Source organism: Myotis nattereri (assembly GCF_964212035.1).
Source record: "Myotis nattereri genome assembly, chromosome: 5".
Taxonomy (NCBI): Eukaryota; Metazoa; Chordata; class Mammalia; order Chiroptera; family Vespertilionidae; genus Myotis; species Myotis nattereri.
Window position 1 is genome coordinate 77,130,037 of NC_138080.1, and position 26,375 is coordinate 77,156,411.

The 26,375-nt window shown below is 38.1% G+C and overlaps 1 protein-coding gene across 4 annotated transcripts; it reads right to left on the bottom strand.

Moving 5' to 3' along the window:
- Positions 1–622: 622 nt before the first annotated feature.
- SAR1B (secretion associated Ras related GTPase 1B) lies at positions 623–25,411 on the bottom strand. Of its 4 annotated transcripts, none has more exons than XM_081090969.1 (7): positions 25,300–25,411; positions 16,158–16,233; positions 13,133–13,252; positions 7,902–7,967; positions 5,968–6,071; positions 4,794–4,925; positions 623–2,303 (listed from the first exon to the last, which is right to left on the bottom strand). In XM_081090969.1, exons 2-7 carry the CDS (start codon positions 16,213–16,215, stop codon positions 2,187–2,189), a joined length of 597 nt encoding a protein of 198 aa, XP_080947095.1. In that variant the 5' UTR covers positions 16,216–16,233; positions 25,300–25,411; the 3' UTR covers positions 623–2,186. The 4 variants fall into 4 exon arrangements, with proteins under 4 accessions (XP_080947095.1, XP_080947096.1, XP_080947094.1 ...); XM_081090970.1 differs by having other exon boundaries at positions 13,133–13,201; positions 25,300–25,402; XM_081090968.1 differs by lacking the exon at positions 623–2,303 and having other exon boundaries at positions 3,843–4,925.
- Positions 25,412–26,375: the final 964 nt, after the last annotated feature.

Sequence of the window (26,375 nt, forward strand, 5' to 3'; positions counted from 1 at the left end):
AAAATATCCACAGTTTAGACGTGGTCCACAAAGTGACTTTGTTTCTTTGATCCCAGCGTCAGAACTAGAATAAGAATTCTGGAACGAGATATTGTGTACCAAAAAAAACATTTTTCCCCTTTAGAGAAACCAATAAGCTTTTTTCTTTATACCAACTTATGAGACAAATAATTAACTTCCCAAGTATCACACTAGATATTAGGGAATACTTGAACTGAAGAAAGATACCATCAACAAGAGGCAGTTACTTTTAATAAGGCTTCGTTCTGTTAGTCATGCCGTCAGAAGTGAGGACTTTAAACAGCTGGCAAAATAAACCAACAGGCAGAAATGTTATTTTCTACTTTTCCCATGGTACTACTGATGTTTCTAAGCAGGGAAGAAGCTTTTATTTTCATTTGGAAGGACGCTGAAAGTGAAATAGAACAGCCAAATCACTAAAACCCAATGTTATGTTAAGAAATGGCCTTGTTGGTTTAGGTCACTGGTAGTTCCTTCCAGTCATACTCCTCATCCTTACCTGCCTCATGTGTTAACATTACCGATGAAAGGCTGTGGTGACTGATTTGGACAACAGCTAGAGAAAACACTAATTTTAATATTTAAATTATTCTCTTTTTTTAATGTAAATTATTCTTGATGGAGCCAGAGCAATCTATTTTCAATGGAATTGGTTAAATATACTATAAAATCTCGGTTTATAACCAAGAGAGAAATCTTAAGCTTGAGAGTCTTTAAATATATATATTTGGCACTTATCTTTTATCTTATTTTACTAATTAGGGGAACCTCAAATGGAAAAAAAATCACTCAATGTCTTAGGAAATTAAAATGTTTTTAAAAACTAACCAAAATTTTGTTAGTGAGTTCAACAGTGAGGTTTGCGGACACTATCACATGGCAAGTATTGCATCTAAAAGTAAAAGCCTTTATGCTGTAATGTAACAGCTGGCTGAGAGCAACTAAGGAAAAGAAAAAGCACATACACTTTCTTTCCAAGAAATAAAATATGACAAAGAATGCTAAAGAGCTATGGGACAGGAGCAACATCTCCACAATTTCAATGACAACTGGAGCAGAACAGGCTTTCTTTTCCCGCAGATTCACAGGTCCCTGCAATGAACTGCACAAGACCCTATTTGTCACTTGCTCTGGGAAGTGCCATTACATATCAAGAGCCTGAGCCTGGGGAGTACCTCTAAATGTGGGGAGGCTGGGGCCTGTCACTACGTTTGGTGACCAGGCAGAGATTACCAAACCAGGCATCAGTAAGATTGGAGCACTTGAGAATTAGACAACTGGAATGGACCTATAGGGGCCTAGCAAACCAAAATCCAGCCTGTGGTGTACCAGAAGATGTGCTTTTCTTTAGAAGGCCAATCCCACAGGGACTAGGACACGGACCCTATCAGCACTGGGAATGGTAGTGTTCCTGATTAAAATGCACAGGATTCAGAGATAAAGTGGTATAAAATACAATCAAACACAACTTGTCTCCTGGTAAATGCGAAAGTCTCTAGGAACTGAAACATTATTCTAAATATTCTGAAGCAATCTCCTTTTCCAACAACCACCTCATGTGTATAATATAAATATTCCATTTCAGAGCATACTAGCTAGATAAGACACATTAAAATGAAACATTTGTCCAACAAAGATGCCAAACATAAGGGTCTATTTTATTGCATGACGTTTGCATAAGAAAAAATATTATTGAAACCTGTAAGGCATCATGCAATCATCAATAAGCTAATTATTAACTGTATACTTAAGATAGGTGGAGATATAATCTAAAATTTAAAAACTAGTTCCAAAAGTACATAAAAAAATTTAACATGATGAGCTTTTAATTATAGTTTATATTTGTAGTTTCGTATTGTTAAAAAGTGCTTCAAATGTACTGCTGAAAAGTCGCTGTTTATAAATGGCGCTGGGGGTCATGTCAGATTACAAACAGTAAAAACTAATTATCTTCATGGAATTAGAAAGCTAACATTGTGATATTCAAACTTACTTGAATCATTTTTCAATTGTCACTCAAATTAAGTCGATACAGTATTAATAATCTAAAAAATATCTGTTTTCTAACCAACAAAAGTCTATTGAATTCAAGTTATGCATGTTCAACAATCAATCTCTGAGTAGGCCTGAATGGCAAGACCTGGACCTGAGGCAGGTTGGTGGTGTTAGTCAATGTACTGAGCCATCCAGCGGAAGCCTTCTCCATAACCTTGCCTTTTGAGCACACTGCACATAAAAACTTCTAGTGGCCGGGCATTCAGTTCTTTCAGAGATACATTGCCCTAGAAGAGAAGACAAACATTATGCTGGATGGAACCTTTGCGGAATAAAAGCCCCACTCCCCCGCGGAATTACAGCTTATGTATCGTAGAACAAAAGGTGACTGGATAAAGCCACTTTAGGACCAAATGGGAAAAGGTGGGCTTGTGAGGCATACAAGAATGAAAATCATCTTTGACTGAGAAAAATTTCAAGTTACCTCAACTGACTTTACAAACATTAAGGATGAATATTCTTTATGTAGGTTTATGACTAAACAAGGCATTTCCTAAAATTAATATGTAATTGAGTTATTAAAAAGATACAGAAACAAACCAAAGTCTACCTTGTGTAACATAAGAGTTTCCTTCCATAGCCTGTAGTATTTCTAAAGTCAGATTATATGTAAACCAAGGAAATTTTGTTTGTAAACTCTGGAAATTTTTTTTTTTTTCATTTGAAGATCTAATTGACTTTATTAAGTAGTCCATGAATCTAGCAGCATCCAATCTGGCAACTAGAAGAGTGGCCCCAACTCTGGGATTTTTTAATACTAAGGCCCCTCTCCTGAACAAATCCTAGTGGAAATGAATGCAAAAATAATGCATCTTAAAGTTTATTAAGTATGTGCTCAGAAAACCCAAAACACTCCTATGCCCAAGTTTACATTTTATTTTTATCTTTGGTGAACTCAGGGCCTACACACGAAACTGGGGGCCTAAATACACTTCTGGTATGCTTAAACATTCAAGTATATTATTTGGTAGTTAATTTTGAAAATTTATTTAGCTCAGCTGGTGTGGCTCAGTGGTTGAGCATCAACCTCTAAACCAGGTCATGGTTCGATTCCCGGTCAGGGCACATGCCTGGGTTGCAGGCTCAATTCCTAGTGTGAGGCATAAAGGAGGCAGCCAATCAATGATTCTTTCTCATCACTGATGTTTCTATCTCTCTCTCCCTCTCCCCTCCTCTCTGAAATCAATAAAAATCTATTTAAATTTTTAAAAAAACTTTAAAAGCTTTGATTTAGTCTCCCATAAGCATGAGCTTTGACATTTTTGTTATCACCAAGAAAAGGTCACATTCAGTGGCATAAAGAAAACAGTGAGGGCATTTAAAAAAAAAATCCCAAAATGTATAAATGACAGGTATTTTTATTTAAGTATAGGTGGTATACAATATTATATTAGTTATATTAGTTTCAGGTGTATAATATAGTGATTCAACATTTTTATACCCTACAATGTGATCACTCCACTAATTCTATTTTTTTTTTAAATATAATGATTTCAGAGAGGAAGGGAGAGGGAGAGAGAAATAGAAACATCAATGATGAGAGAGAATCATTGATTGGCTGCCTCCTGCAAACCCGCTACTGGGGATCGAGCCTGCAACCCTGGCATGTGCTCTTGACCAGAATCGAACCTGGAACCCTTCAGTCCGCAGGCCATTGCTCTGTCCACTGAGCCAAACCAGCAAGGGCACACCACTAATTCTAGTAATCATCTGTCACCATGCAAACTTATCACAATATTATTGACTATATTCCCCTTCATCTTTTTCATTCATCCCTTCACCCTCCACCCCTCTGGCAACCATCCCTTTGGTGTTGTTTCTATAAGTCTGTTTTTGCATTATTCTGTTTGTTTTAAATTCTACATGTAAGTGAAACCATACAGTATTTGTCTTTCTCGGTCTGACTTATTTCATTTAGCATAATGTCCTCTAGGATCATCTATGTTGTCGCAAATGGCAAAATTTCTTTTTTAGTGTCTCACACACACACCTCCTTTATCTACTCACCTATGGACAAACACCTACGTTGCTTCTATATCTTGGCTATTGTAAACAATGCTGCACTGAAAATAGGGGTGCGTATATCTTTTCAAATTAATATTTTCAATTTCTTCAGATAAATACCCAGGGGTGGAATTGCTGGGTCATATTGTAGTTCTATTTTTAATATTTTGAGGAAACTCTATACTGTTTTCAACAGCAACTACACCAATTTAAAACCCAACCAACAGTGCCAAGGGTTCCCTTTTCTCCACATCCTTGCCAACACATTTGATAACTTTTTTATAACAGCCATTCTGACTTGTGTTCAATGTGTTTTGTTTTTTTATAATTCTTTTTTGTTGCAAGTATTACATATGTCCCCCTTTTTTCCCCCATTGATCCCCCCAAGCCTGCTTCAATGTGGTTTTGATTTGTATTTCCCTGATGATTAGTGATGTTGAGTAAATGCTAGTTTTTAAGGAAAAAAAAATGAAGGGCTTGAGTAGTTGGATGATAGTAATGTAAAAAGACATTTCGTTGTACACAGGAAAGTAGTATAATGTTATATGTCAATTATACCTTAATTTTTTTTTTTTTTAAAAAAGGATCCAGATTGTACCAATTAGGCTGGTAACATGATTACTGTTAGGGGTAGTGTTGAAATAAACTATTTCAGAACATAAAAATATACTATTGAATGAAGTATTCATACTTGTCAAACATTTTTTTTTTACCTTTCCTGTTGTCTGACCATATAAACCAAACATCTCTCGTAATCTCTCTTCACTGATGGCTTCAGGTCTGTCGATCTTATTCCCAAAAATCAGTATAGGCACATTAGCAATGGTTTCATCTGTCATTAGTGACTGAAAAAAATATGAAAGCAAAATGAAACACAGATGTTGATATAAAAACCATCCGAAGGACTTATTTTGACAAGATACCAAATGGGTATCAAGGACTTATTCCCTGTCATAACACGTCAGTTTTGCTAACTTTCTTTGGCAAACTTTTCCTCAATTTTAAGTGAGCTCAATGAACCCTTCACCTGAATCCTGTCTTCCTAAGGCTCCTTCTGTGACGCTCACACTGCTCACTCTCTGAATCAGTGAGGTACAGCAACCAGAGCCAACGCCTTGGAAATGGGCAGACTGATTTCATTTCCAGTTCTGCTGCTTCCAAGCTGTGAGATCTCGGACTAATAGGTCTCGCTGAAGTTCACAGAAAATGGAGTAGTAGCACCTATGTTATGGAGTGGATTTGAGAATTTAATGAGGTGATATGTATAGTGTGGCATAAGGTAGGAACTCAGTAATTCCCTAACCCTGTTGCATGACCACAGTACCTAACTGGACTTTTTCACATGAACAAGTATTTCCTTGCCTGTTCTGGGCAGAGGCGTAGGCATCCAACCTTCAAATCATGGACCTGCTCTCTCTGGGGCCTCAGATCTAGCACTGGCCTTGCTTGCTACTCCTGAGCCCCTTTAAGAAGCATCTGATCTAGGGGAGGTGAGGGGAAGTAGCTACCCATGGCCCTGCTCATTCCTGGGAGTGGTGACAAAGATGGTATGTTATACCATTTCCAGGTTCTGGCCAACTCCATCAGAAACTGGCAGCCGAGGATGATGGGGGATTCAAGACCAAGCCACTCCAGGAATGTAGCAAACATGAGATATACTACAAGGACACACTGCCCAGAGTGAGCTCAAGTCTTCAGGAAGGAAGTCTGCGTTAGTACTTTCTCAATAGCTACGCCCTCTGCATTCTAAATAATCGCCGAGCTCCACAAATTGCCTGGAGTTACATCAGAGACTACAGAAAAGCTGCATTCTAATACCTAGATCTCCAACCTATTTCCTCAGGCTTACTAGTAATTCAACTGTTTAGTTTTAATTATTTAACTTACATCAAGTTCTTCTTTTGATTCTAACAGCCTTTCATGGTCTGCACAATCCACCAGAAATACAATGCCATTGATAGCAGGAAGGTAGTTTTTCCACACTCTTCGAGCTAACAAAAACAATCAGAAGTTAGATTTTATTTGCTGGTCAAACCTAGAAGATTGTTTGATGATAGTCCAATAAGATATCAAGTGTAATTATCCCTTAGCTGCTGCTACTCCATATATACTCAAGTTAATCTTTTACCTAGTGTTGCCAAATCTTTCCAGAAGAAATTTCAGGCTTTCCTTGATTGTGGGCAAGTCAATACTTTGCCCCAATTTTCCCATGTTTTATAAGTAGTATTCATATCTGCTACCAATGATAGATAATGATGCTTGTTAAGTTCATTGGAGAACTGCTATTATTTTCATATGCAGTATTCATTTTTTTACATTTCTAGTTTACCAGTTTTTTTGTTTTATTTTTTTGCTGGGGATAAATTTGGAATCAGTGGCAGAAGAAATTAGTACTAGGTACAGACTTAAGTTAAAATAATAAAAGCATACTTACTTTTCTACTCATAACAGAAATAAACTAAAGTCTATAAAAACATATGGTAATTTTTTTCCATGACATTCTTTTCTAAATAAAAGAGTTTTTGGAATGCCCCAGAGAAAAATACCTTTTTTCTCTGACTTCAGTTTTATGACATATCTTAAAAACAATATAGAAATAAAATCTCAGATGAGCTCCATTAGGTTTTAACTCCCTCTAATCATTATATTCCAGAAATTACTTTATGTGTATTTCAAACAATTATGTCTCAAATGTGATTTCTTTCTTTTTTAATCCTCACCTGAGGATATTTTTCCATTGATTATTTTTAGAGAGAGTGGAAGAGAGAGGGAAAGACAGAGAGAAATATCGATGTCAGAGAAACACATAGATTGGTTACCTCCTGCACGCACCCTGGCCAGGGCTGGGGCCAGGGAGGAGCCTGCAACCAAGGTATATGCCCTAGACGGGAATCGAATCTGGGAGCCTTTGGTCTGCAGGCCGATGCTCTATCCACTGAGTCAAACCAGCAAGGGCTCAAATGTGCTTTCACTAGTCACAGCCACTTAAAATCTTTTCAACTGTCATATGAGCTTTTTAGAATGCTCACCAACTTTGTACTATTCTTTATTTACAAATTACTATGTGCTGGGTACTGCCAAGTCCTTCTGGGAATATAAAAAATGGACAGGATAAAAAAAAAAGTGAACAGATTTAAGTCCCAGAAAGTTTAGAAGAAGAGATAAGGCAGTCTTTTCAAACTTGCAGACATGTACACAAATGCCCTCCGTGCTGTGGAAGTACAGCTGAGAGTACTTCCAGCTGCAAGCAGCTCCTCGGGGACGGTAGCAGCACTCACCCTGGGCCCTGAATGTGGGCCACTCACGTGCAGATGGGATGGCGTGAGCAAAAGCACAGAGTGGGAGAAAACCAAGAGGGTGTGGTTTGGTTAGGGTAAAGAGAATGGGAAGGGGAACACTGGGAAATAAAGACTTGAAAAGTAAACAGGAACCAGACCATAGAAATCCCAAATGCCAGATCAACAAGTTTGGCCTTTAATGTATAAGTAATGAGTTAGCCACTGAAGGCTTTTCATACAAAGCAGTAACATATTCATAACATGATTATGACAATCAGTGAGAGATGGATTAGGGCAGAGAGAAAATGGAGGCTCAATTTTACTCATTTGCTTTACCACCAAAAGCAATTCAAACTTCAATTGATCAGGAGTATCATAAAAATCACCCTTTGCTTTTAAAGCATTTATCTAGGCGTAATAATTCCTAAGTTTTAAGTCTACTCTGGCTTTCCTTGAGTAGAATGAGCTTTCATGCACTGGAACATAATGGTCATGTTTTTCTTAAGTTAAAATAAAGCTTCCACAGGAGTAATAGAATCGTACCTTGAACATGTCCTCCCAGATCAAACGTTGTAAAGGTCATGCCAGCAATGGTTAGTTCTTCTGAAGCTAAACAATAATAAAAAGTATTTTTACAACATGAAAATCAGAAATCCATTCATGGTATATATTGCTAATTTTGATTTGCTTTAACTGAAAAAAAGTCAAACATTTAGGAACTGATAAAATAATTCTTTATTGTAATTAGATATATTACAGTGCATACTAACGGTAGTATTCAATTCTACCCACCACAAATCCATCACTTATTTATTTTTCCTTCTCTATTTCTCCTGCTAAAATGTTAACCTATCCAAGCAATTATTTTTTGTGAATTCTTCCAACCTAATAATTTCCTGCAAGTCAGCTTAAATGATACAGGTGAAACAAACAATTTTCTCTATGGCTGTCAAATTTTATATGAGACAGTCTTTAATGACAAACACAAATATAATAAAAAAAAATTTGTCCATTATTTCTTCAAATATGTTTTCTGCTCCCTACCTTCCCCTTCTGGGACTTCAATTATAGGTCTCCTAAACAGCTTAATATTGTCCCAGAAGTCACTGAGGCTCTGTTCCTTGTTTTTCAGTCATTTTTTCCTCTGTGCTTCATTTTATAGTTTATACTGCATTGAGTTAGGTTCACTGGTCTTTCTTTCTGCACTACTGGCACTGTCTAATTTGCTATTAAGCCTATCCAGTGAAAATTTCATTTCAGATACTCTATTTTTATTTCTAGAAGTTCCATTTGGTTCTTTTAAAATATATATATATATATATATATATATATATATATATATATATATATTTTTTTTTTTTTTTTTATTGATTTCAGAGAGGAAGAGAAAGGGAGATAGAAACATCAATGATGAGAGAGAATCATTGATCAGCTGCCTCCTGCACACCCCCTACTGGGGATCGAGCCTGCAACCTGGGCATGTGCCCTTTGACTGGAATCGAACCCTGGACCCTTAGTCCGCAGGCCGACACTCTATCCACTGAGCCAAACCAGCCATGACCATTTGATTCTTTTATATCTTCCATTTCTCGCATTATGTTCATGTTTTCCTTAAATCCTTGAGCATATTCATAACAGCTGTTTTAACTTTCTTATCTGCTAATTCTATCATCTTTGTCAACTCTGGGCCTGTTTCTACTGATTGATTTTTCTCCTGGTTATGGATTATATTTTCCTGCTTCTTTGCATGTCTAGTCGTTTTTTACTTTTATCCTCACCCAAGGATACCTTCACTGATTTTTTAGAAAGAGGTTAAGGGGGAGAAATATTGACATGAGAGAAACATCGATGGGCTGCAATACCCACACACACACACCCAGATGGGCATTAAACACAAAACCCAGGTATATGCCCTGATGGGGAATCCAACCCACAACCCTTTGGTGTAAGGGACAATGCTCCAACCAACTGAGCCACACCAGCCAGGGCTCTAGTAATCTTTTTATTAGATGGTGGATTTTGTTGTATTCTTTTGAAGAAAGTGGACTTTGCTCTGGCAGGCAGTTGACTGCAGATCAGTTTTTATGCTTTGTTAGGGAAGATTTAAAGTAGCCTTTACTTTGAGGCCACTTTAATCCATTATTAAGGTAGGACCCTTTTGGAGTTTCTATCAAATGCCCTGTGTATTCAACCAAATCTCCCCATTCTGGCTGATGGGAACATGAATGATTCCCGGTGCCATGTAAGCACTTGGAACTATTTGGCTAACAGATCTGCTACAGTCCCTCCTCCAGAAACTGTTCTCTGACTGGCTTGGTGGAGTTTTACGCTATGCGCGCACAGACTGGTATTCAGCCACAAAAATGCCTGGAGTTGTTTCTCTGCAAAGCTCATTCCTCTCTGGTACTCTTGCCCAGCAAATTCTAGTCACCTGTGCCTCTCCGAATTCTGGTCTCTGTCTCCTCAACCCACCGAGACTACTGGGTTATGTCTGGGTTTCATCTCCCTGCCCCATGGTCTGAAAATTATCTCCTGTGAAAAAGCTTAAATAAAGAAGGGTTTCTTTTCCTTCTCTCAGGAATCATAGTCATGTGCTAGCTATTGCCCAATATCTGAAAAACAGTTGTAGTATATATTTTTGTCCAGTTGTTTACAATGGGAATGTAATTCCAGACTCTGTTACTCCTCGTGGACAAAAGCAGAAGTCACCTACAATTACAATGAAAGGTTCAGCGCGATTGTTTACTATTCAGTATAACTGCTAAGGCTCCGGAGTAGTTTATCTTGTTAAAAATTCTGTACGTCCAGTGCCAAGCGAATAAATAATTACTGCAATGTGTGATCAAAGTGTGTTCCTTTCCATAAGGAAAAGATAATGGTTGGATGTAGTTGGAAAACTACTCTATGGTTATATTCCCTGCTTTTTTAAAGAAGTCCCAGTTTGATTTAAGACACAGAACACTGTTGATATCCCAGGAAATTTCCTCTAGCCCCCTCCCAATCAGTCCCCACCTCCACCTCCACAGAAAAAAACTGATCTGAATTCTGTCACCACAGGTCAGTTTTGCCTGTTCTAGAATTTCACATAAATAGTGTCATATGGTATGTAATTTTTTTATGACCAGCTTCTCCCATGCAGTATAATATGCATCTGTATATATCAGTTTATTCCCTTTCTTGTTCAGTAGAATGCCGGGAGCCGGTCCATGCTTGCTGTTTCAAGGGACCTGGCATATATGGCATACTGTTCTTAATATGTTTGCTCACCTTCTTGGCACTATGTGTTTTAACCAAGGTCTCTGAGAAAGGTTGTTTCCCCAGGTAGGGATTTTCCCCTGAAGTTAGGGAGGGAATAAAACCTCTTAACTAAATGCCAGGTGGGTAATTAATCACTTTAACTACGAACAATCATGCTTAAGCTACATAATCTTTACTCCCTGGAATGGAGATAAGAAACGCCCTAACCTTTGTAATAGAGATTGATAGGATTGGACTCAACTGGTATAAATACAGATGTAAGAAGACAGAACCAGGAGAGACAGAAATTGGCACAGAACCTACACAGAACGTTCTCTAGAGACAGAAGAACTTCGCTGGAGAGAACATGGCAAAAGATCCTGGACAGAAACTGGCCTCAGAACCTAGAGACAGAACCTAGCGAGAGAACATGGCAAAAGATCCTGGACTGAACCTGACTACAGAAATTGGCAAGAGAACCTGACTAGAACCTGGTGACTGAACCTGGCTGGAGAACCTGGACAGAACCTGGCTGGAGAACCTAGCGAGGGAACATGGCTACAGAACCTGGCTGGAGAACCTGGAGAACCTGGCTGGAGAACCTAGCAAGAGACCATGGACACAGAACCTGGCTGGAGATCCTAAACAGAACTTCGCTAGAGATCCAGACCAGAACTTGGCTGGAGATCCTGGCTAGGCTGCTGATCAACTGAATGCTGTCTCCGTGTCCTTCCTTCTTCGCCGACTCCGTCTACGCCTTTGGGAACCCCTGGACCCGCTGGAGTTGGACCCCGGCAGTAGAAGTCCATTGTTTACCCATTATATTTTTAAAATATTTTTTTATTGATTTCAGAGAGAAGGGAGAAGGAGAGAAAGACAGAAACACTAGTGATGAGAATCATTGATTGTCTGCCTCCTGCACACCCCACACTGGAGATCGAGCCCACAACCTGGGCATGTGCCCTGACCAGGAATCCAAACATGATCTCCTCGTTCATAAGTCGACACTCAACCACTGAGCCATGCCAGCTGGGCCCATTCTTTTTTGATGAATATCTGAGCTGTTTCCAATTTTTGGTTATTACAAATAAAGCTAGTATAAGCATTCTTGTACAATGATTTTGGTGAACATATGTTCTTATTTCTCTTAAATAAATACCTAATAGTGGGACTGCCAGATCATAGGGTAGAATATATGTTACTTTTTTCACATCTGCTTTTGATTAACTGAAAAATATAAATTGACTTGGTGACTTGAGCTGCAGAAAGGCTGAGACAGCAATTGTTTGTGCCACTACTTATCCTCCTACTACTCAGAATAATGTCTGGCATAAAGTAGGTGCTCAATAAATACTTGTTGAATAGGTAAAAGAGAGCAACATCAAAAAATTAAAACATGACTTATACACAATATAAGGCCACTTTGTAGTCTCTTCTGATTCTGTTGTTTTTGCAGACAGTTTTATAAACTCAATTGCACAGTATTGTTCTTGTATCAGAATCTTATTTGCCAAGTCCCACTCTCTTCTCATAATATAAAAGATTTGTCCATTTTATAAAATCTTCCTTTTTCAACACCACTAATAGTTTTATAGATAAAATCTTTACTTTGTTCTGTTCTCCTTCCAGGTACTTTATTTACTGAACTAAATAACTATCATATTACCTACTTTTTGGTGCAGTTCTCAATTTTATACTCATTATTTAAGGCCACACTCATTATTTCATAATCAATCTGTGGATTAACTTGTCTTTAAATTCTGTGTCTACTTAACTCAGTCTTTTCAATAGTAAAAGTGAGATTCCAATTACTTATATGTTAGGCTTCTTTGTAATAACTGTTACTTTAACTTTAGTTTTTCAAAAGGTACCTATTACATAACCATATATATATATATGATGGTATGTATTAAGTTATTATTAATGTCTTTCAGGAAGTCTTTCTTAAAGAAAGCACGGTAAATTATTTTAAAACTGTCCATAAGTGTATCAGTACATGGCTTCTTTTTTGGAATAATTCTATGATCTTTATATTAGGTATTGTTGAAGTTGTTAGGACTAGAAAAATAACTGGTTAATAAATGGAGTCACCAGTAAAGTATAAGAGTGTAATCTGGAAAGAAAAGAAAACAACTACAATCTGTCCACTGAATAATGATTAAAATAGCACAGCTTTAAAATCTGAAAGAAATTTATGTATGTAAACAATGTTATGGTGACTTATATAGCCTAAGTAATATCTGATTGGATAGACCTTAATCATGTCATAATCACTGAAACAGTAACTTTTTAATTGTTTTAGGTGGAGAAGAGTGTACTAATTGATAAGAAGATCTGAGTATTATTTCAAGACCTAAATATAGTCCTGGTAGTTGGGTCACCTATTATTTACTATTTAAGAACAGGTCAAATCACCTGATTATAATTTATCCATACAAAAAAATCACCAAACAAAGAAAACCTTTCAGTTAGCGCCTATGAATCAGTATCACTAGATAAAGTAATAACAGTAACAATGTATGGGGGAATATACTTACTGGGATGTAACGTTGGGACATGTTGTCCAAGTCTGTCATCTTTTAGCATGTGTAGCAATGTTGTTTTTCCTGCATTATCCAATCCAAGAAATACCAATTTACCAGTTTTCTTATATAATCCTACAGAGAAAGTTTTGATTAATCAAAGTAATATCTGACACAGATTATCCAAATAAAATGACCTTCAACAAAATATATTAACAGTTTATTTAGATACTTTTCTTAATTACTCTGATTTTTTAATAAAGAAACACCTATTAACCTTTTGAACTTTTAGACTTTATAAACTGGCCTGAATAAGCTTGGGACTCTAACTTATTTTTAGTTTTGAAGAGCTATTTTAAATATATTATAATTTGGGAAATCAAATCATTACTAAACTACACTTCACCCCTATCAAAGAATGTGTGTGTTATCTAAACTTATCTGTAATGCCAAAATCCGTCCCCTTGACAATTTGGGGGTAAATATATGTGTCTTCTCACTCACAAAATTATTGAAATCATGTATTTATGAAGATAGACCAAAAGAAAAAAATAAAGAAAATTTAATGGATGAAAATAAATTAAGTATTTTTGACAATAAAAATTACAGCAAGGCCCTGGCCAATTGCTCAGGTTAGAGCAGTCAGCCTGAACACTGAAGAGTTGCAGGTTTGATTCCTGATCAAGGGCACGTATCTGGGTTGCAGATTCCATCCTGGGTCCTGCTCAGGCACATGTGGGAGGCAACCAATTGATGTCTTTCTCACATCCATGTTTCCTCTCTCTCTCTTCCTCTGCCTCTCACTCTCTCTAAAAATCAATGGAAAAAATATCCTTAGGTGAGGTTTAACAAACAAACAAAAATTTACAGTAAGTTTTTCAGTAAAAGTTTTTCTCACTGTCGAATTTCCCTGAGAATAAAATTAAGCTTTACAGGATTGCATAAAACTAAGCAATAAAAACGAAATAAAACACGTAATTTTAGATGTATAACCAAGCATTGATAAAATCATAAATAAACAGAAAAAAAGACAGCATTGACCAAATTATAGACTGGCATTTACTGCAAAATTCCATATTGAGCCTTATTATTTTTCTTTAAAGATTTTTTTTAACAGCTGCTTTAGATTTACAACAAAACTGACAGAAAGGCAGAGATTTCCCATGTGTCCCCTGTTTCCACACACATATAATCTCCCCCATTATCGACATCACCCACCAAAAAGATATCCTCTTTTTCTTTGTTAAAATATATTTTTATTTATTTTTATTCAGAGAGAGAAAGGGAGAAGGAGGGAGAAATAGAAACATCAATGATGAGAATCATTGATTGGCTGCCTCTTGCATGCCCCACGCTAGGGATGGAGCCCACAACCTGGGCATCTGCTCCAACCAGGAATTGAACCGTGACCTCCTGATTCACAGGTCAACTAACAATTCGGATCCTTAGGGGAAGATTATCTTCCATATTTACTTGAGCTGGGATAAGACATTTGATCTTTATGAATTCTGACAAGTAACTTCTTTAAACATTTTTATTTCTTAAAAGGTTTCTACAGCCTGACCAGTGTGATTCAGTTGGCTGAACATTGTCCCATGCACCAAGAGGTCACCAGTTCCATAACCAATGAGGGCACATGCCCAGGTTGCTGGTTTGATCCCCAGTAGGGGGTGTGCAAGAGAGAGCCAATTGATGTTTCTCTCTCATAGATATTTCTATCTCTCTCCCTCTCTCTCTCTAAAAGCAATAAAAACATTTTTTATTGTTAATCCTCACTGGAGGATATTTTCCCATTGATTGTTAGGGAGAGCGGAAGAAAGAGAGAAAGGGAAAGACAGAGAGAAACACATTGACTGGTTGCCTCCTGCACAAGTCCTGACCAGAGCCCGGGCCAGGGAGAAGCCTACAATCAAGGTATGAGCCCTTGACTGGAATTGAACCCAGGATCCTTTGGTCTGCAGGCCAACGTTCTATCCACTGAGCCAAACCGGCCAGGGTAAAAACATATTATTTTTTTAAAAAGGTTTCTACATAGATTGTTTCTAACCAATGCAATCAATCTTACCATCCTTAAATAGCAAAAGTATATAGGATAAGATTCCAAAATGGAACACCAAGAACATTTAAACTTTAATCTGTACAGTGGGTTGGACTAAATTATTTTTAATAAACATTGATTTATTGCATTCATTGGTTGATTCTTGAACAGAGGTCGAACCTGCAACCTCGGTGTATTGGGATGACACTCTAACCAACTGAGCATTTTTTTATTAAATTTTTTATTGATTGATTTGAGAGAGAGAGAGAGAGAGAGAGAGAAAGAGAGAGAGAGAAAAGGAAACATCAATTCTTATTGTCCCATTTATGTATGCATTCATTGGTTGATTCTTGTATACGCCCTAACCAGGGATTGAACCAGCGCAACCTTGATGTATCGGCATGACACTCTAACCAACTGAACTACCCGGTCAGGTCTATTATTTATTAATTGCTGTATTATTTTCTATATGCACAATTATAAACCTACTTTTGCCCCATCCTATAATATTCCTATTAACCACTTTAAGGAGTAGAAATTATTATTTTACAGATAAGGAAACTAAGGCTAAATTGGGTAAAGTAATTTGCCTAAGATTACATAATTTATAAGAGCTACAGTCAGTCATTAAACTATTTTTTACAACTTCTTTTTTTAAATATATTTTTATTGATTTCAGAGAGGAAGGGAGAGGGAAAGAGAGATAGAAAGATCAATGATGAGAGAGAGAATCACTGATCAGCCACTTCCTGCACGCCCCCCACTGGGGATCAAGCCCGCAACCCCAGGCATGTGCCCTTGGCCGGAATCGAACCTGAGACCCTTCAGTCCACAGGCCGACCCTCTATTCACTGAGCCAAACCAGCTAGGGCTGTTTTTTACAATTTCAAAGATCACATTCTTAACTACTGGGTATATATATAAAGAGGCTCTAGACAAATAAGCACTTTTATATAAGTAGACTTAAATGGATAACAATAGAGAATAAAGAGCCAACATTACCTAAAAACTGTAGCACACTGCTGAAACCACTATAAATCCAGTCAAATATGAAGGACATATCCAAATCTTACAGGGTCTGGAAAAAAACATGTTTGAATTTAGTAGACAACATTAAATGCCAATATACATTAAACAACAACATTAACCAACTCTGAGTAAATAACCCTACAACAATCTTACCACAAAGAATTAAACACTCTTATCCAAGCTGATCTAACCTGATCTACACTGATGCATAAAAATGCTATTAAAATACTAAGTAGAGACTATTTTTTGCCCATCAAAGGAACCAACACAAAGAAGAAGAAAAAAGTTATCAACATAAAAATAGAAATATAACAGCCAGGACTAGAAAAAGTGTGGTAAAAGAGGCATTGTTAGTGGCAGTACAAATTTCTACAAATCTTTCCCAAAACCAATTTGGCAATAATAAATCTGTTGATACCACTTGACCTAAGAATTCTACTTTCAGAAATTGTCCTAGCTCTGGACAATGTGGCTCAGTTGGTTGAGCATCTTCCCATGCATGGAGAGGTTGCCAGCTGGATTACCAGTCAGGGCACATGCCCAGGGTACAAGCGTGATCTGCAGTAGGGGGTGTGCAATGGACAACCCATCAATTTTTTTTCCTCTCTCTCTCAAACATAAAATCAATAAAAACATTATTAAAAAAAGAAATAGTTCTAAATATGGAAAAGTTTATATATAAAGATGTGCATCAAAATGTTATATAAGAAAAATTTAGAAATAATCTATGTTCAAATTAAATTAATTATAGTACACATGACCTATGGAATAGTATTTACCAAAAATGATGGAGTGGGGGCTGGAAGAGCAGGAAGAAGAGAAAGAAGAGAAGAAAATTTATGATAAAATAAGTTTCAAAGTCAGATTATACCTAATGGAATAAAAAACCCTTTTCTATTTCTTTTGGTCTTTTGAAGTGGTACCAGATGGTAAATTTCTGTGTTTATCTTTTACTTACACTTTTCAAATTTTAATCATATTACTGAATGTTTAAAAAAAATTCTTATCTTCTCAAGCTAGGCCTTCTTGATCATCAATAAAACTTTCCTTACCCTCCTTACCTTACTAGCATGAGCAGAATTTTGTTCCTGCAATCAGCTGATTCCTGATTAAGACAGTGACTGGCAAATTATGAAGCTTCATGTGTCAGTATCACAAGAATGAGATCTACAACAGCAATATATTCAGGGTATCCCAAAAAACGTATACACGCTTTAACAGCTGAAAGCTCAATTTTGTAAATGAAATGTATTTTAATAAATATTGCCTTTATAATTATTCAATGTGTGTATATGCATTTTGGGGGACACCCTATATACTAATATACAACAATCTAATATCTTAGTTCTTGTTTTACTCAAGTTGAAAATTACACCTCATTCTACTATTATCATTTTAGGTCATTTAGAAATTTAAACTTGTAGTCAGAGAAAATATATACAAGTGGCTTATCTTTTTTTTAGGTATTTCATATATGTTTTTCAAAGAGAATCATAGATTTATCGGGATGATCACTTCATAAGTTATATAAATGTGTGAAACTGAAAGGGGAGAGCAAAAAGTCAGATATTGTCAGATGATATGATTGGGTTAGGGACCTGCAAGCAGAGTAAAAATCAATGGGTGCTAATCAGTGAGGCAGGAGCCAGAGTGATAAACAAGTCTCAGACAAATTTAGGTATTTGGTCATGCTTGCTACCTATGTATATGGACATAAGAAAGAACACTGACTCAACCTTTCAACTTAATAAAAACAGCAAAACAAACAAAAACAGCTACCATTTATTGAGCATATGATCTAGCAGTTAAGAGCAAGAGCTCTGGAGCCAGGACTTGACCACTTACTACCTACCTGTAAAATGGAGATAACAGTAGCTACCTGAGATGGTGGTTGTGAAAATTAAATAAATTACTACACACAAAGCAAACAAATTTCTACAATACATCTTGCATGGAGTAAGCATTCAGTATTAGCTGCTATTATTATTTCTTCTTCTATATGGCCCACAGTACTAGGTCACCACTAACCACCCTAACAACCTTTCAAAGTAGATATATTACTGTTCCCATTTTACAGAAGAAGAAACTGATGCTAAAATAACTATAACTCAACTATTAGTGATTGGTACCTCTAAGTTTCAAACCTGGGTCTTTCTGACCTCCACTTCCAGGCCCTTTCTCTAAAGAAAAAAAACAACATATTTTTCTGACTTTTTGTTGTTGTTAAATCCTCACCCGAGGATATTTTTCCATTGATTTTTAGAGTAGAAGGGAGGTGGAGAGACAGAAACATCAAGGTGGAGAGACACATTGATAGGTTGCCTCCTGCATGTGCCCTGACCAGGGCCTACGATCAGCTTGCAACCGAGGTACGTGCCCTTGACCTGAACTGAACCCACAACCTTTCAGTCCTTGAGCCAAGGCTCTATCCACTGAGCAAAACCAGCTATGGCAACATATAGTTTTAACGGTTAAAATTTGCTTAAAGTATTATATCCCATTTTTCAGTTACTTCAGCTCATGACTCTGATGTATAATCCTTCTTCCTCATATCCACATCCAATTATTCCCCAATTCTATCAATTTCTATGGAGAAGACTCAAACTTTCTTTGATTCCCACAGGAGAATCACCTAGTCAAGAACCTTATGTCACATTCCTAAACTGCTATCTTAATCTCAAAATTTGTTTCTCCCATTTGTACACACCCTCCAGAATGGTTTCATCAATATGTCATCTTGGACTTGACTTGCATAGTCAGGGTGATTATAATTCCCAGTTTCACTCGCAAAAGGTCCTGAGTTAGGTGTTAAATTATGTGGCCACCCCATACATGTGGGTGGAGAGTCACTGGAAGTTTGTAAGCTGAAAGACCATCACTTGAGATGGTCTTTAAGGGACAGATAGGGGTGGAAGAACCAGCAGACTCCAGAAGGGTAGAAGGTAGAACTAGAAGAGACAGTGAAAAAACTAGAAAGCAAAGAAGTTAGCCCCATCATAGACAGCTTCAGAAATGTCACACCTGGCTTTGGCGACAAGAAGACAATTGTTGAGAGCATGAGCAGCCTGCAGTGGCGCAGTAATACAGGACAGACTAAGGCCAGTACTTAAAGTACAGCAGACCCTATCTACACGATTCATTAACTGTGTGATCTTGAATGAGTTACAAGTTTCTTCTGCAAAATCTTTCAGGGCGCTATAAAGATCAAATGAGCCTGGCCAGCGTGGCTCAGTGGTTGAGCATCCACCAATAAACCAGGTCACAGTTTGATTCCCAGTCAGGGCACATGCCCAGGTTGTGGGCTCGATCCCCTGTGTGGAGCATGCAGGAGACAGCCGATCAATGATTCTCTCTAATTACTGATGTTTCTCTCTCTCTCTCTCCCACTCCCTTCCTCTCTGAAATCAATACAAAATATATATATATATTTTTTAAAAAAAGATCAACTGAGATACAATGCACAAAATAAGTATTTAATACCTAGTTGCTGTATTAACAAGTGAATGGACCTTAACCGGTTTGGCTAAGTGTATAGAGCACCAGCCTGCAGACTGAAGGGTCCCGGGTTCAATTTCAGTCAAGGGCACATGCCCAGGTTGCAGGCTCATCAATGATGTTTCTATCTCCCTCTCCCTCTCTCTCTCCCTTCCTCTCTGAAATCAATAAAAAAAATTTTTTTAAGTGAATGGGGCAGGAGAATAGGTGGAGGCAGTGAGGAGAAATTCCTCTTTCAAAAAGTTTGAGATGAGCCCGGTTGGTGTGACTCACTGGTTGAGTGTCAACCTATGAACCAGAGGTCACAGTTCGATTCCTGGTCAAGGTACATGCCCGAGTTGCAGGCACATTCTTCAGTAGGAGTTGGCAGGAGGCAGCTGATGAATGATTCTCTCATCATTGATGTTTCTATCTCTCCCCCACTCCCTTCCTCTCTGAAATCAATAAAAATGTTTTTTAAAAAGTGTGAGATGGAATGAGGGAAATGAGATTTTCTTTTTAAGGAAAGGTGAAGTTAGAGTATGTTGATAAACTGAAGGGAAGGAGCTAATGGAAAGGGAGAGGTTAAAGATGAGAGAGAAAGAGAAGGAAGGAGTTAACCAAAAGGGGCAAAGTTTCCAGAGGAGACTGGGCTGAGAGCACCGCGGGGCCTCTAAGATGACAAGAAAGGCGGGCCAAGTACGTATGGTGGAGGTGGCAGGAATCTGACTCCAAAAGTGAAGAAGGGGTGTAGAGAAATTCTGAGGAGCAGAGTGAGGATTAAAATAGCCACTGTGCAGGAAAAGATCAAGTTAAAAGAAGAGTCAAGTGCTTGGCCGGAGTTGAAAAACATTTAGCAGTACCAATCTGCACTGATTTCCAACCTCCCCTACTCCTCCCCGCCCTCACTCTCCAACAGTGCTTAACTTTAGAGAACATTGAGAGAAGGAGGATTATGGACTTCCAGAACAGGACCTAAGAAAAGACAAGGGAACAGGAAATTGAGAGTACTAGTAAGAGAGACTAAGGTGAGGTAAGGTGATCAGAAGTTCAGGCTGAGTGGAAAAAGGTACAAAGGCAGCGGTGCATAGGGATGGGAATCAATGGCAGGGTTCTCAAAATATAGAACTGGGAGAAAAGGAGGAAAGCCTTTCGTAGAAAAGCAGGCAGTGATGTAGTAAAAGGGTGAGGTGGGCCATAACTGTGTCAGAAAAACAGAGGCGAGTGTGGAGTTCAAGAATTCAAGAGAGACCCTGGCTAGGTGGCTCAGTTAGTTGGAGCATCCTCCCATGTACCGGAGGATCTCAAGTTCGATGCTGGGTCAGGTCTGCCACGTGCGGGAGGCAACTGATGGATGTGTCTCTCTCATCCTCACATCAATGTTTCTCTCTCCCTTCTCACTACCTCTCTTAAAAAAAAAGGGGGGGGTGGGTGTTGTAGATTAATCTGAGAGAGAGAGAGAGAGAGAGAGAGAGAGAGAGAGAGAGAATGGCACCTATTTACTGCTATAAAATTTGTCCCAAAAGAAATAATTTATCCCTGACCAGTTTGGCTCAGTGGATAGAGCGTCAGCTTGAAGACTGAGTGGTCCCAGGTTCAATTCTGGTCAAGGGCATGTACCTTGGATGCGGGCACATCCCCAGTAGGGAGTATGCAGGAGGAAGCTCATCGATGTTTCTCTCTCATCGGTGTTTCTAACTCTCTATCCCTTTCCCTTCCTCTCTGTAAAAAATCAATAAAATATATTTAAAAAAAGAAATAATTTAATAACATATGGGAAAACTCTGCTTTAGAAGATAATGAGATATTTATATTTCTAAAAACTCGTGGTTTCTAAGAACCTTAAAACAAGCTGGGAGTCATTAGTCATTTTAAAGTACAGATAAAAATGCCTAACTAAGAATAAAAGTTACTTAGCCACAAACAGATACCTGAGCCCTGAGAACAGGTTACACAACACCATGACACCCTATTAAGACATGTGAAGAGCAAAGGTCAAGAACAAGGAAACATATACACATCAGCAGATTTATTTATTGCATGAACACCAAACAGGAAAAGCCCTATACAGATTGGAAACGTGATCTAACTCATGTAACATGAAAATCAGTGCAAAGGGTTTAGTGGAATAGAACCTCTCAGATTAAAAATAACTTCTTACACACAAAAAAACAATCTTCTTAAATAGGCAAATCCTTAGAATAAGTAGATTAGTGTTTTTCAGATAGGAAGGGAAGAGAAAACTGGGAGGAGTGGTTGCTAATGGGTACTGGGTTTCTTTTTGGGGGTGACAAAATGTTCTGGAATTAGACAGTGGTGATGGTTGCATAACATTGTGAATATGCTAAAAACACTGAACTGTATTTATAAGGGTAAATTTTATGATACATGAACTATTCAATAAAGGTAATATTAAAAATTAGTCAAATTTACATGGTCTTTTAATATTTACAACAAATTTATATAAGTAATTAGGCAGAACCATTTAGGTGTAAACTTTAGGGGGGAAAAATAAACTACAACAGGATACAAATACTCCAAAAAGTACTACTCAAAGAAAATAAAAGCTATGATAGTCTAAAGAGGCAAATACGATATCAGAGTAGGATTATACAATCAATACATTAATAACTTTTGGAAATAAAGTATGGTAGAGCTATGGTAAAATGGATAGAGTACCTGTCTAGAATTTTAAAAATATGAATTTAACATGCATATTTTGAAATACTATTATTTCATTCTGGAAAAATCAATCTTTCTGAGCCCCCGTTTCCTCCTACTATAATGGGAATAACCACCTGCCTCAGTGTTGTAAGAATGGTTAAATATGATAATGTACCCCAAAACACCTTGAATACTATACAATATAAGATGGTGTTAACTCATCCAGACTAAATTACTTAAAGTTCAGTGCACAAAATTTTAAATGCCAATTTTCAAATTAACTTCAATATTAACAATTTTTAGGCCTGGTCTGGTATAGCTCAGTTGGTTAGAGCACTGTCCTGATATGCCAAGATTGCCGGGACATGTAAGAATCAACCAATGAATGCATAAATAAGTAGAAAAACAAAAATTGATGTTTCTCTTTCTCTCTCAAATCAATTAAATTTTTTAAAACATATTAACAACTTTTAATATGAGCAAGTTTTAAATGGTATTCTGATTCTATTTTAAATATTAACAGCACTGTTGCCAGAAAGGGCACTAGACTAGTTTCCTTCAACTTGAGGTAAAAGGAAATTTCACTAGAAGAGATAAATCAAAATTTTTTACCTAATTGTGTCAGGTTTATGATTAAATCATGGACAGGTTTCGGGTGGTGGAAAGTGGAGGAAGGGGAAGGGGTGACGGGAAAAAGAATAAACAAACAAATAAAAAAAGGTACAAAATCCATAAGGTGAGTATACTATCTGTAAGCCAATTTAGAATTATATAAATCTCTCTCTCTAATTGAAATACTAGAAATATAAAGAAGGCCAAAACCTCTTCTTGACCATGTTTTGCAGAATTTCAGCAAGGCCCTGTGCATTACTAAGGATCAAGAGTAACCATGTTCGGTGTTTCAAGACAATACTGCTTTATAAATATTCTCCCCTAAAACTGTTAGATTTTCTTTCTATAGCCTTTAAAGTTTTAAAGCAGTGATGCAAATAAAAATCTCAAGAAAATATTTTAGGAATGAATACATAGCAAGTACAATAATGGAACATGACCTTTTGGTTAATGTAATCAACAAAAAGTACACACTAAGTTTCCTCTAGGGAAAAGTGATACTCGGTTAAAAGACAGTTAAATCTGTGACAAATATCAATAGTAGGATTCTTTTAAGAATGAAAAAAAGGGGGGAAACCTCTATATTATGAAAAAAGTTGTGTGTGAGTACTGAACTTGCCTGTACTGAATTAAGAAAATGAAAACTGCCCTGCCTGGTTTGGCTCAGTGGATAGAACATCGGCCTGCAGACTGAAGGGCCCCAGGTTCGATTCTCATCAAGGGCACATGCCTGGGTTGTGGGCATGGTTCCCAGTAGGGGGCAGGAGGCAGCCGATCAATGATTCTCATCATGTTTCTATCTCTCTCTCTCCCTTCCTTTCTGAAATCAATAAAAAAATTTTTAAATGAAAATTGAAATAAGCAATGACAAATTCAATCCTTAAAATATTTTTAACTGAAATTGTTCTAAAACGTATACAAAAGGAAGAGAAACTTTTCAACACTGTGATTTTAAAATTATTTGCTTAATGTTTTGCAGAGAAATAATTTAAATGAGTTTCAGATAAGTGTATGTAAGGAAGAGGGTGGAAAAATAATCATTACTATAGAACTCTGATTGGTAAGCTTCAAATGATGTGGCAGTGATTTTTATTTTTTTTATTTTTATTTATTGCTTAAAGTATTACAAAGGGTATGTGTCCTTTTTTTTTTTCTCTTTTTCCCCCGCCTGATTTTTATTTTTAATAGACCAATCTTTTGTCTCAATTCTTGCTTGAAATGCAAGGAAAGGGAAGTTAAAATGTACCCCATTTAAACTGCTAATCTTCGTAATTATTGAAAACACTTCTCTAACATTTCTAAAATAAAGGCAACACCTTCCTTTTCCGCAAACTCAGAAAATACCAATGAACTATAAACCTGAAAGTTTTTAAAGTTCAAAATAGTTTGGTAATGAATGCAAATCCACTAAACAATATTACTTATACAACTGCTTTGATACATCAGCACCACTAATCACTGACAAACTGTAAAGCGTCCTTTATTCCTCCTCTGTAAAACAGAAATGATACCACTACCTTCCTTAGTGGATGGCTGTGAGCATAGCTAGCGCCTTCAAACACTAGTCAATACATGTTCCTTTCCTTTTCTTTCATTCGCTTCCCTGTGACTTACTCTTAACTGGTACTTAACACTGGACAGACGACATTCTTCAGAGTTGTACAGACCCTGATTTAACAACACGCAAATAATACTAGATTTAATTTTTCTAGGTAAAAAGATCTCTTAACCTCATTTTGCCCACGTACCAAATACCTTAAATTTCTGACGAGTTTGGTGAGGGTTTTTTGGCCTCCCATGTCAGAGTTTTCACTGCTGTCAAAACAAATTTCTATCTTGTTGTAAAATCCTGGAACAATTTATAAGTCATTACAGTTTCCCCCAGAAGTGGATTTTTTCCCACTCGAATGGGACTTGAGCTGTGGGACCTGCGCTGTGGCAAGATGTCAACTCCCAGTAGTAAAGCGCAGTGAGCCCCTAATTGCGAGGCTGAAAACAACACGCAGTGTCACAGCCTCTTGAGCTGTCAGATTCCGGCCGCCCTCGCCTAACCCGGTGAGGAAACTGAGGCCGAGGGCAAGGGAGGGCTTGCCTGCAGTTTAGAGTCATCTCGTTCTTTCCTCAAATAACCCACCGTTTGACAGCAGCGGTGTCCTGCCCAGAGGACCATCACAGCGGCCCCGCACAACAGAAAAGGAACCCACCCTGCCTCGCGCCGCCAGATTCCGGGGCGAAAAACAGGCGCCCCTTCCTAGCCCCGCCACAGGCGGGGACTCTGGAGGAGCCCAGACCCAGAAAGTGCGCCTTCCTCGGGATCCACAGCTGCCGCCCGCCGGTTCTCCCCAGAGGAGAGGCCGTCACTCACCTGCGATTGGAGAGAACGCGATTCCTTAATTGGCGTCAGCCCTACACCCTCCGAAACCCAACAGCAAAGCGCGATGGCTGCCGCTGCCCCAGCTCCCGTCAACTCCTTCCGGGCCCGCGGGTGCTGCACTCCTGATGGTCCGCAGGATTGTAGCACCGGGCAGCCCAAGTTCCGCCTCCTAGGGTTCCGCCGCCAGTCCACCAGCTGAGCACGTCTCCCCGCAGCCCCGTCTCCCCACACCGGCCCAAAGGGGCTTCCGGGGCCCATGGGACTAAACAGAGAGGGAAATACCGGTCCCTACCTTGGGGAAATTATCCGTGACATCATTTTTTAAAATGCTTTTATTGATTTCAGAGAGAGGAAGGAAGAGGCACAGACAAACATCGGTGTGAAAGAAACATCAAGGGCTGCCTCCTTCACGTCCCCTGCTGGGCATGTGCCCCGATGGGGAATGGAACTGGGGACCTCCTGGTGCATGGTCTACGCTCAACCACTGGGCAACACTGGCTTTCTCGAATTCACAAATGATTTACAAAAGGTAGCTCAGTGCCAGATAATATGTTAGCTGCTGGGTATTGAGCTTTAACAAGACTGTCTTGACTCTGCAGTTCATTGTTAATAGCGTTACTTTCTTTAAATGTGTTTAAATGAGAATATTTTGGTGCCTGGAATGGAAGTGTGATGACAGTGCTTCCAAGACTGCTCTTGTAAGAAGGTTAAAACCTGTATTTTTATAAAAATGTATTTGAGCCTTGGCCAGTGTGGTTCAGTTGGTTGGGTGTCCTCCCGTGCCCGGAAAGCTTTCAGGTCAGATTCTCAGTGAGGGCACATGTCCGGGTTGCTGGCTGATCTCCAGTGGGGTGTCTGCAGGAGGCATTCCCATGAATCTTTCTCTCTCGCACGGATGTTTCTCTCTCTCCCTCTCCCTTCCCCTCTCTCTAAAAATCAATTTAAAAATTTTTAAACATTTATTTGAGTCAAACAGAGGACAACTGGAAGCAAGATCTCAACAGATTGAGTAAAAAACACTTCCTAGAATGACAGTTTGCAGTTTCTTTTATGAATTTGAAATTAAG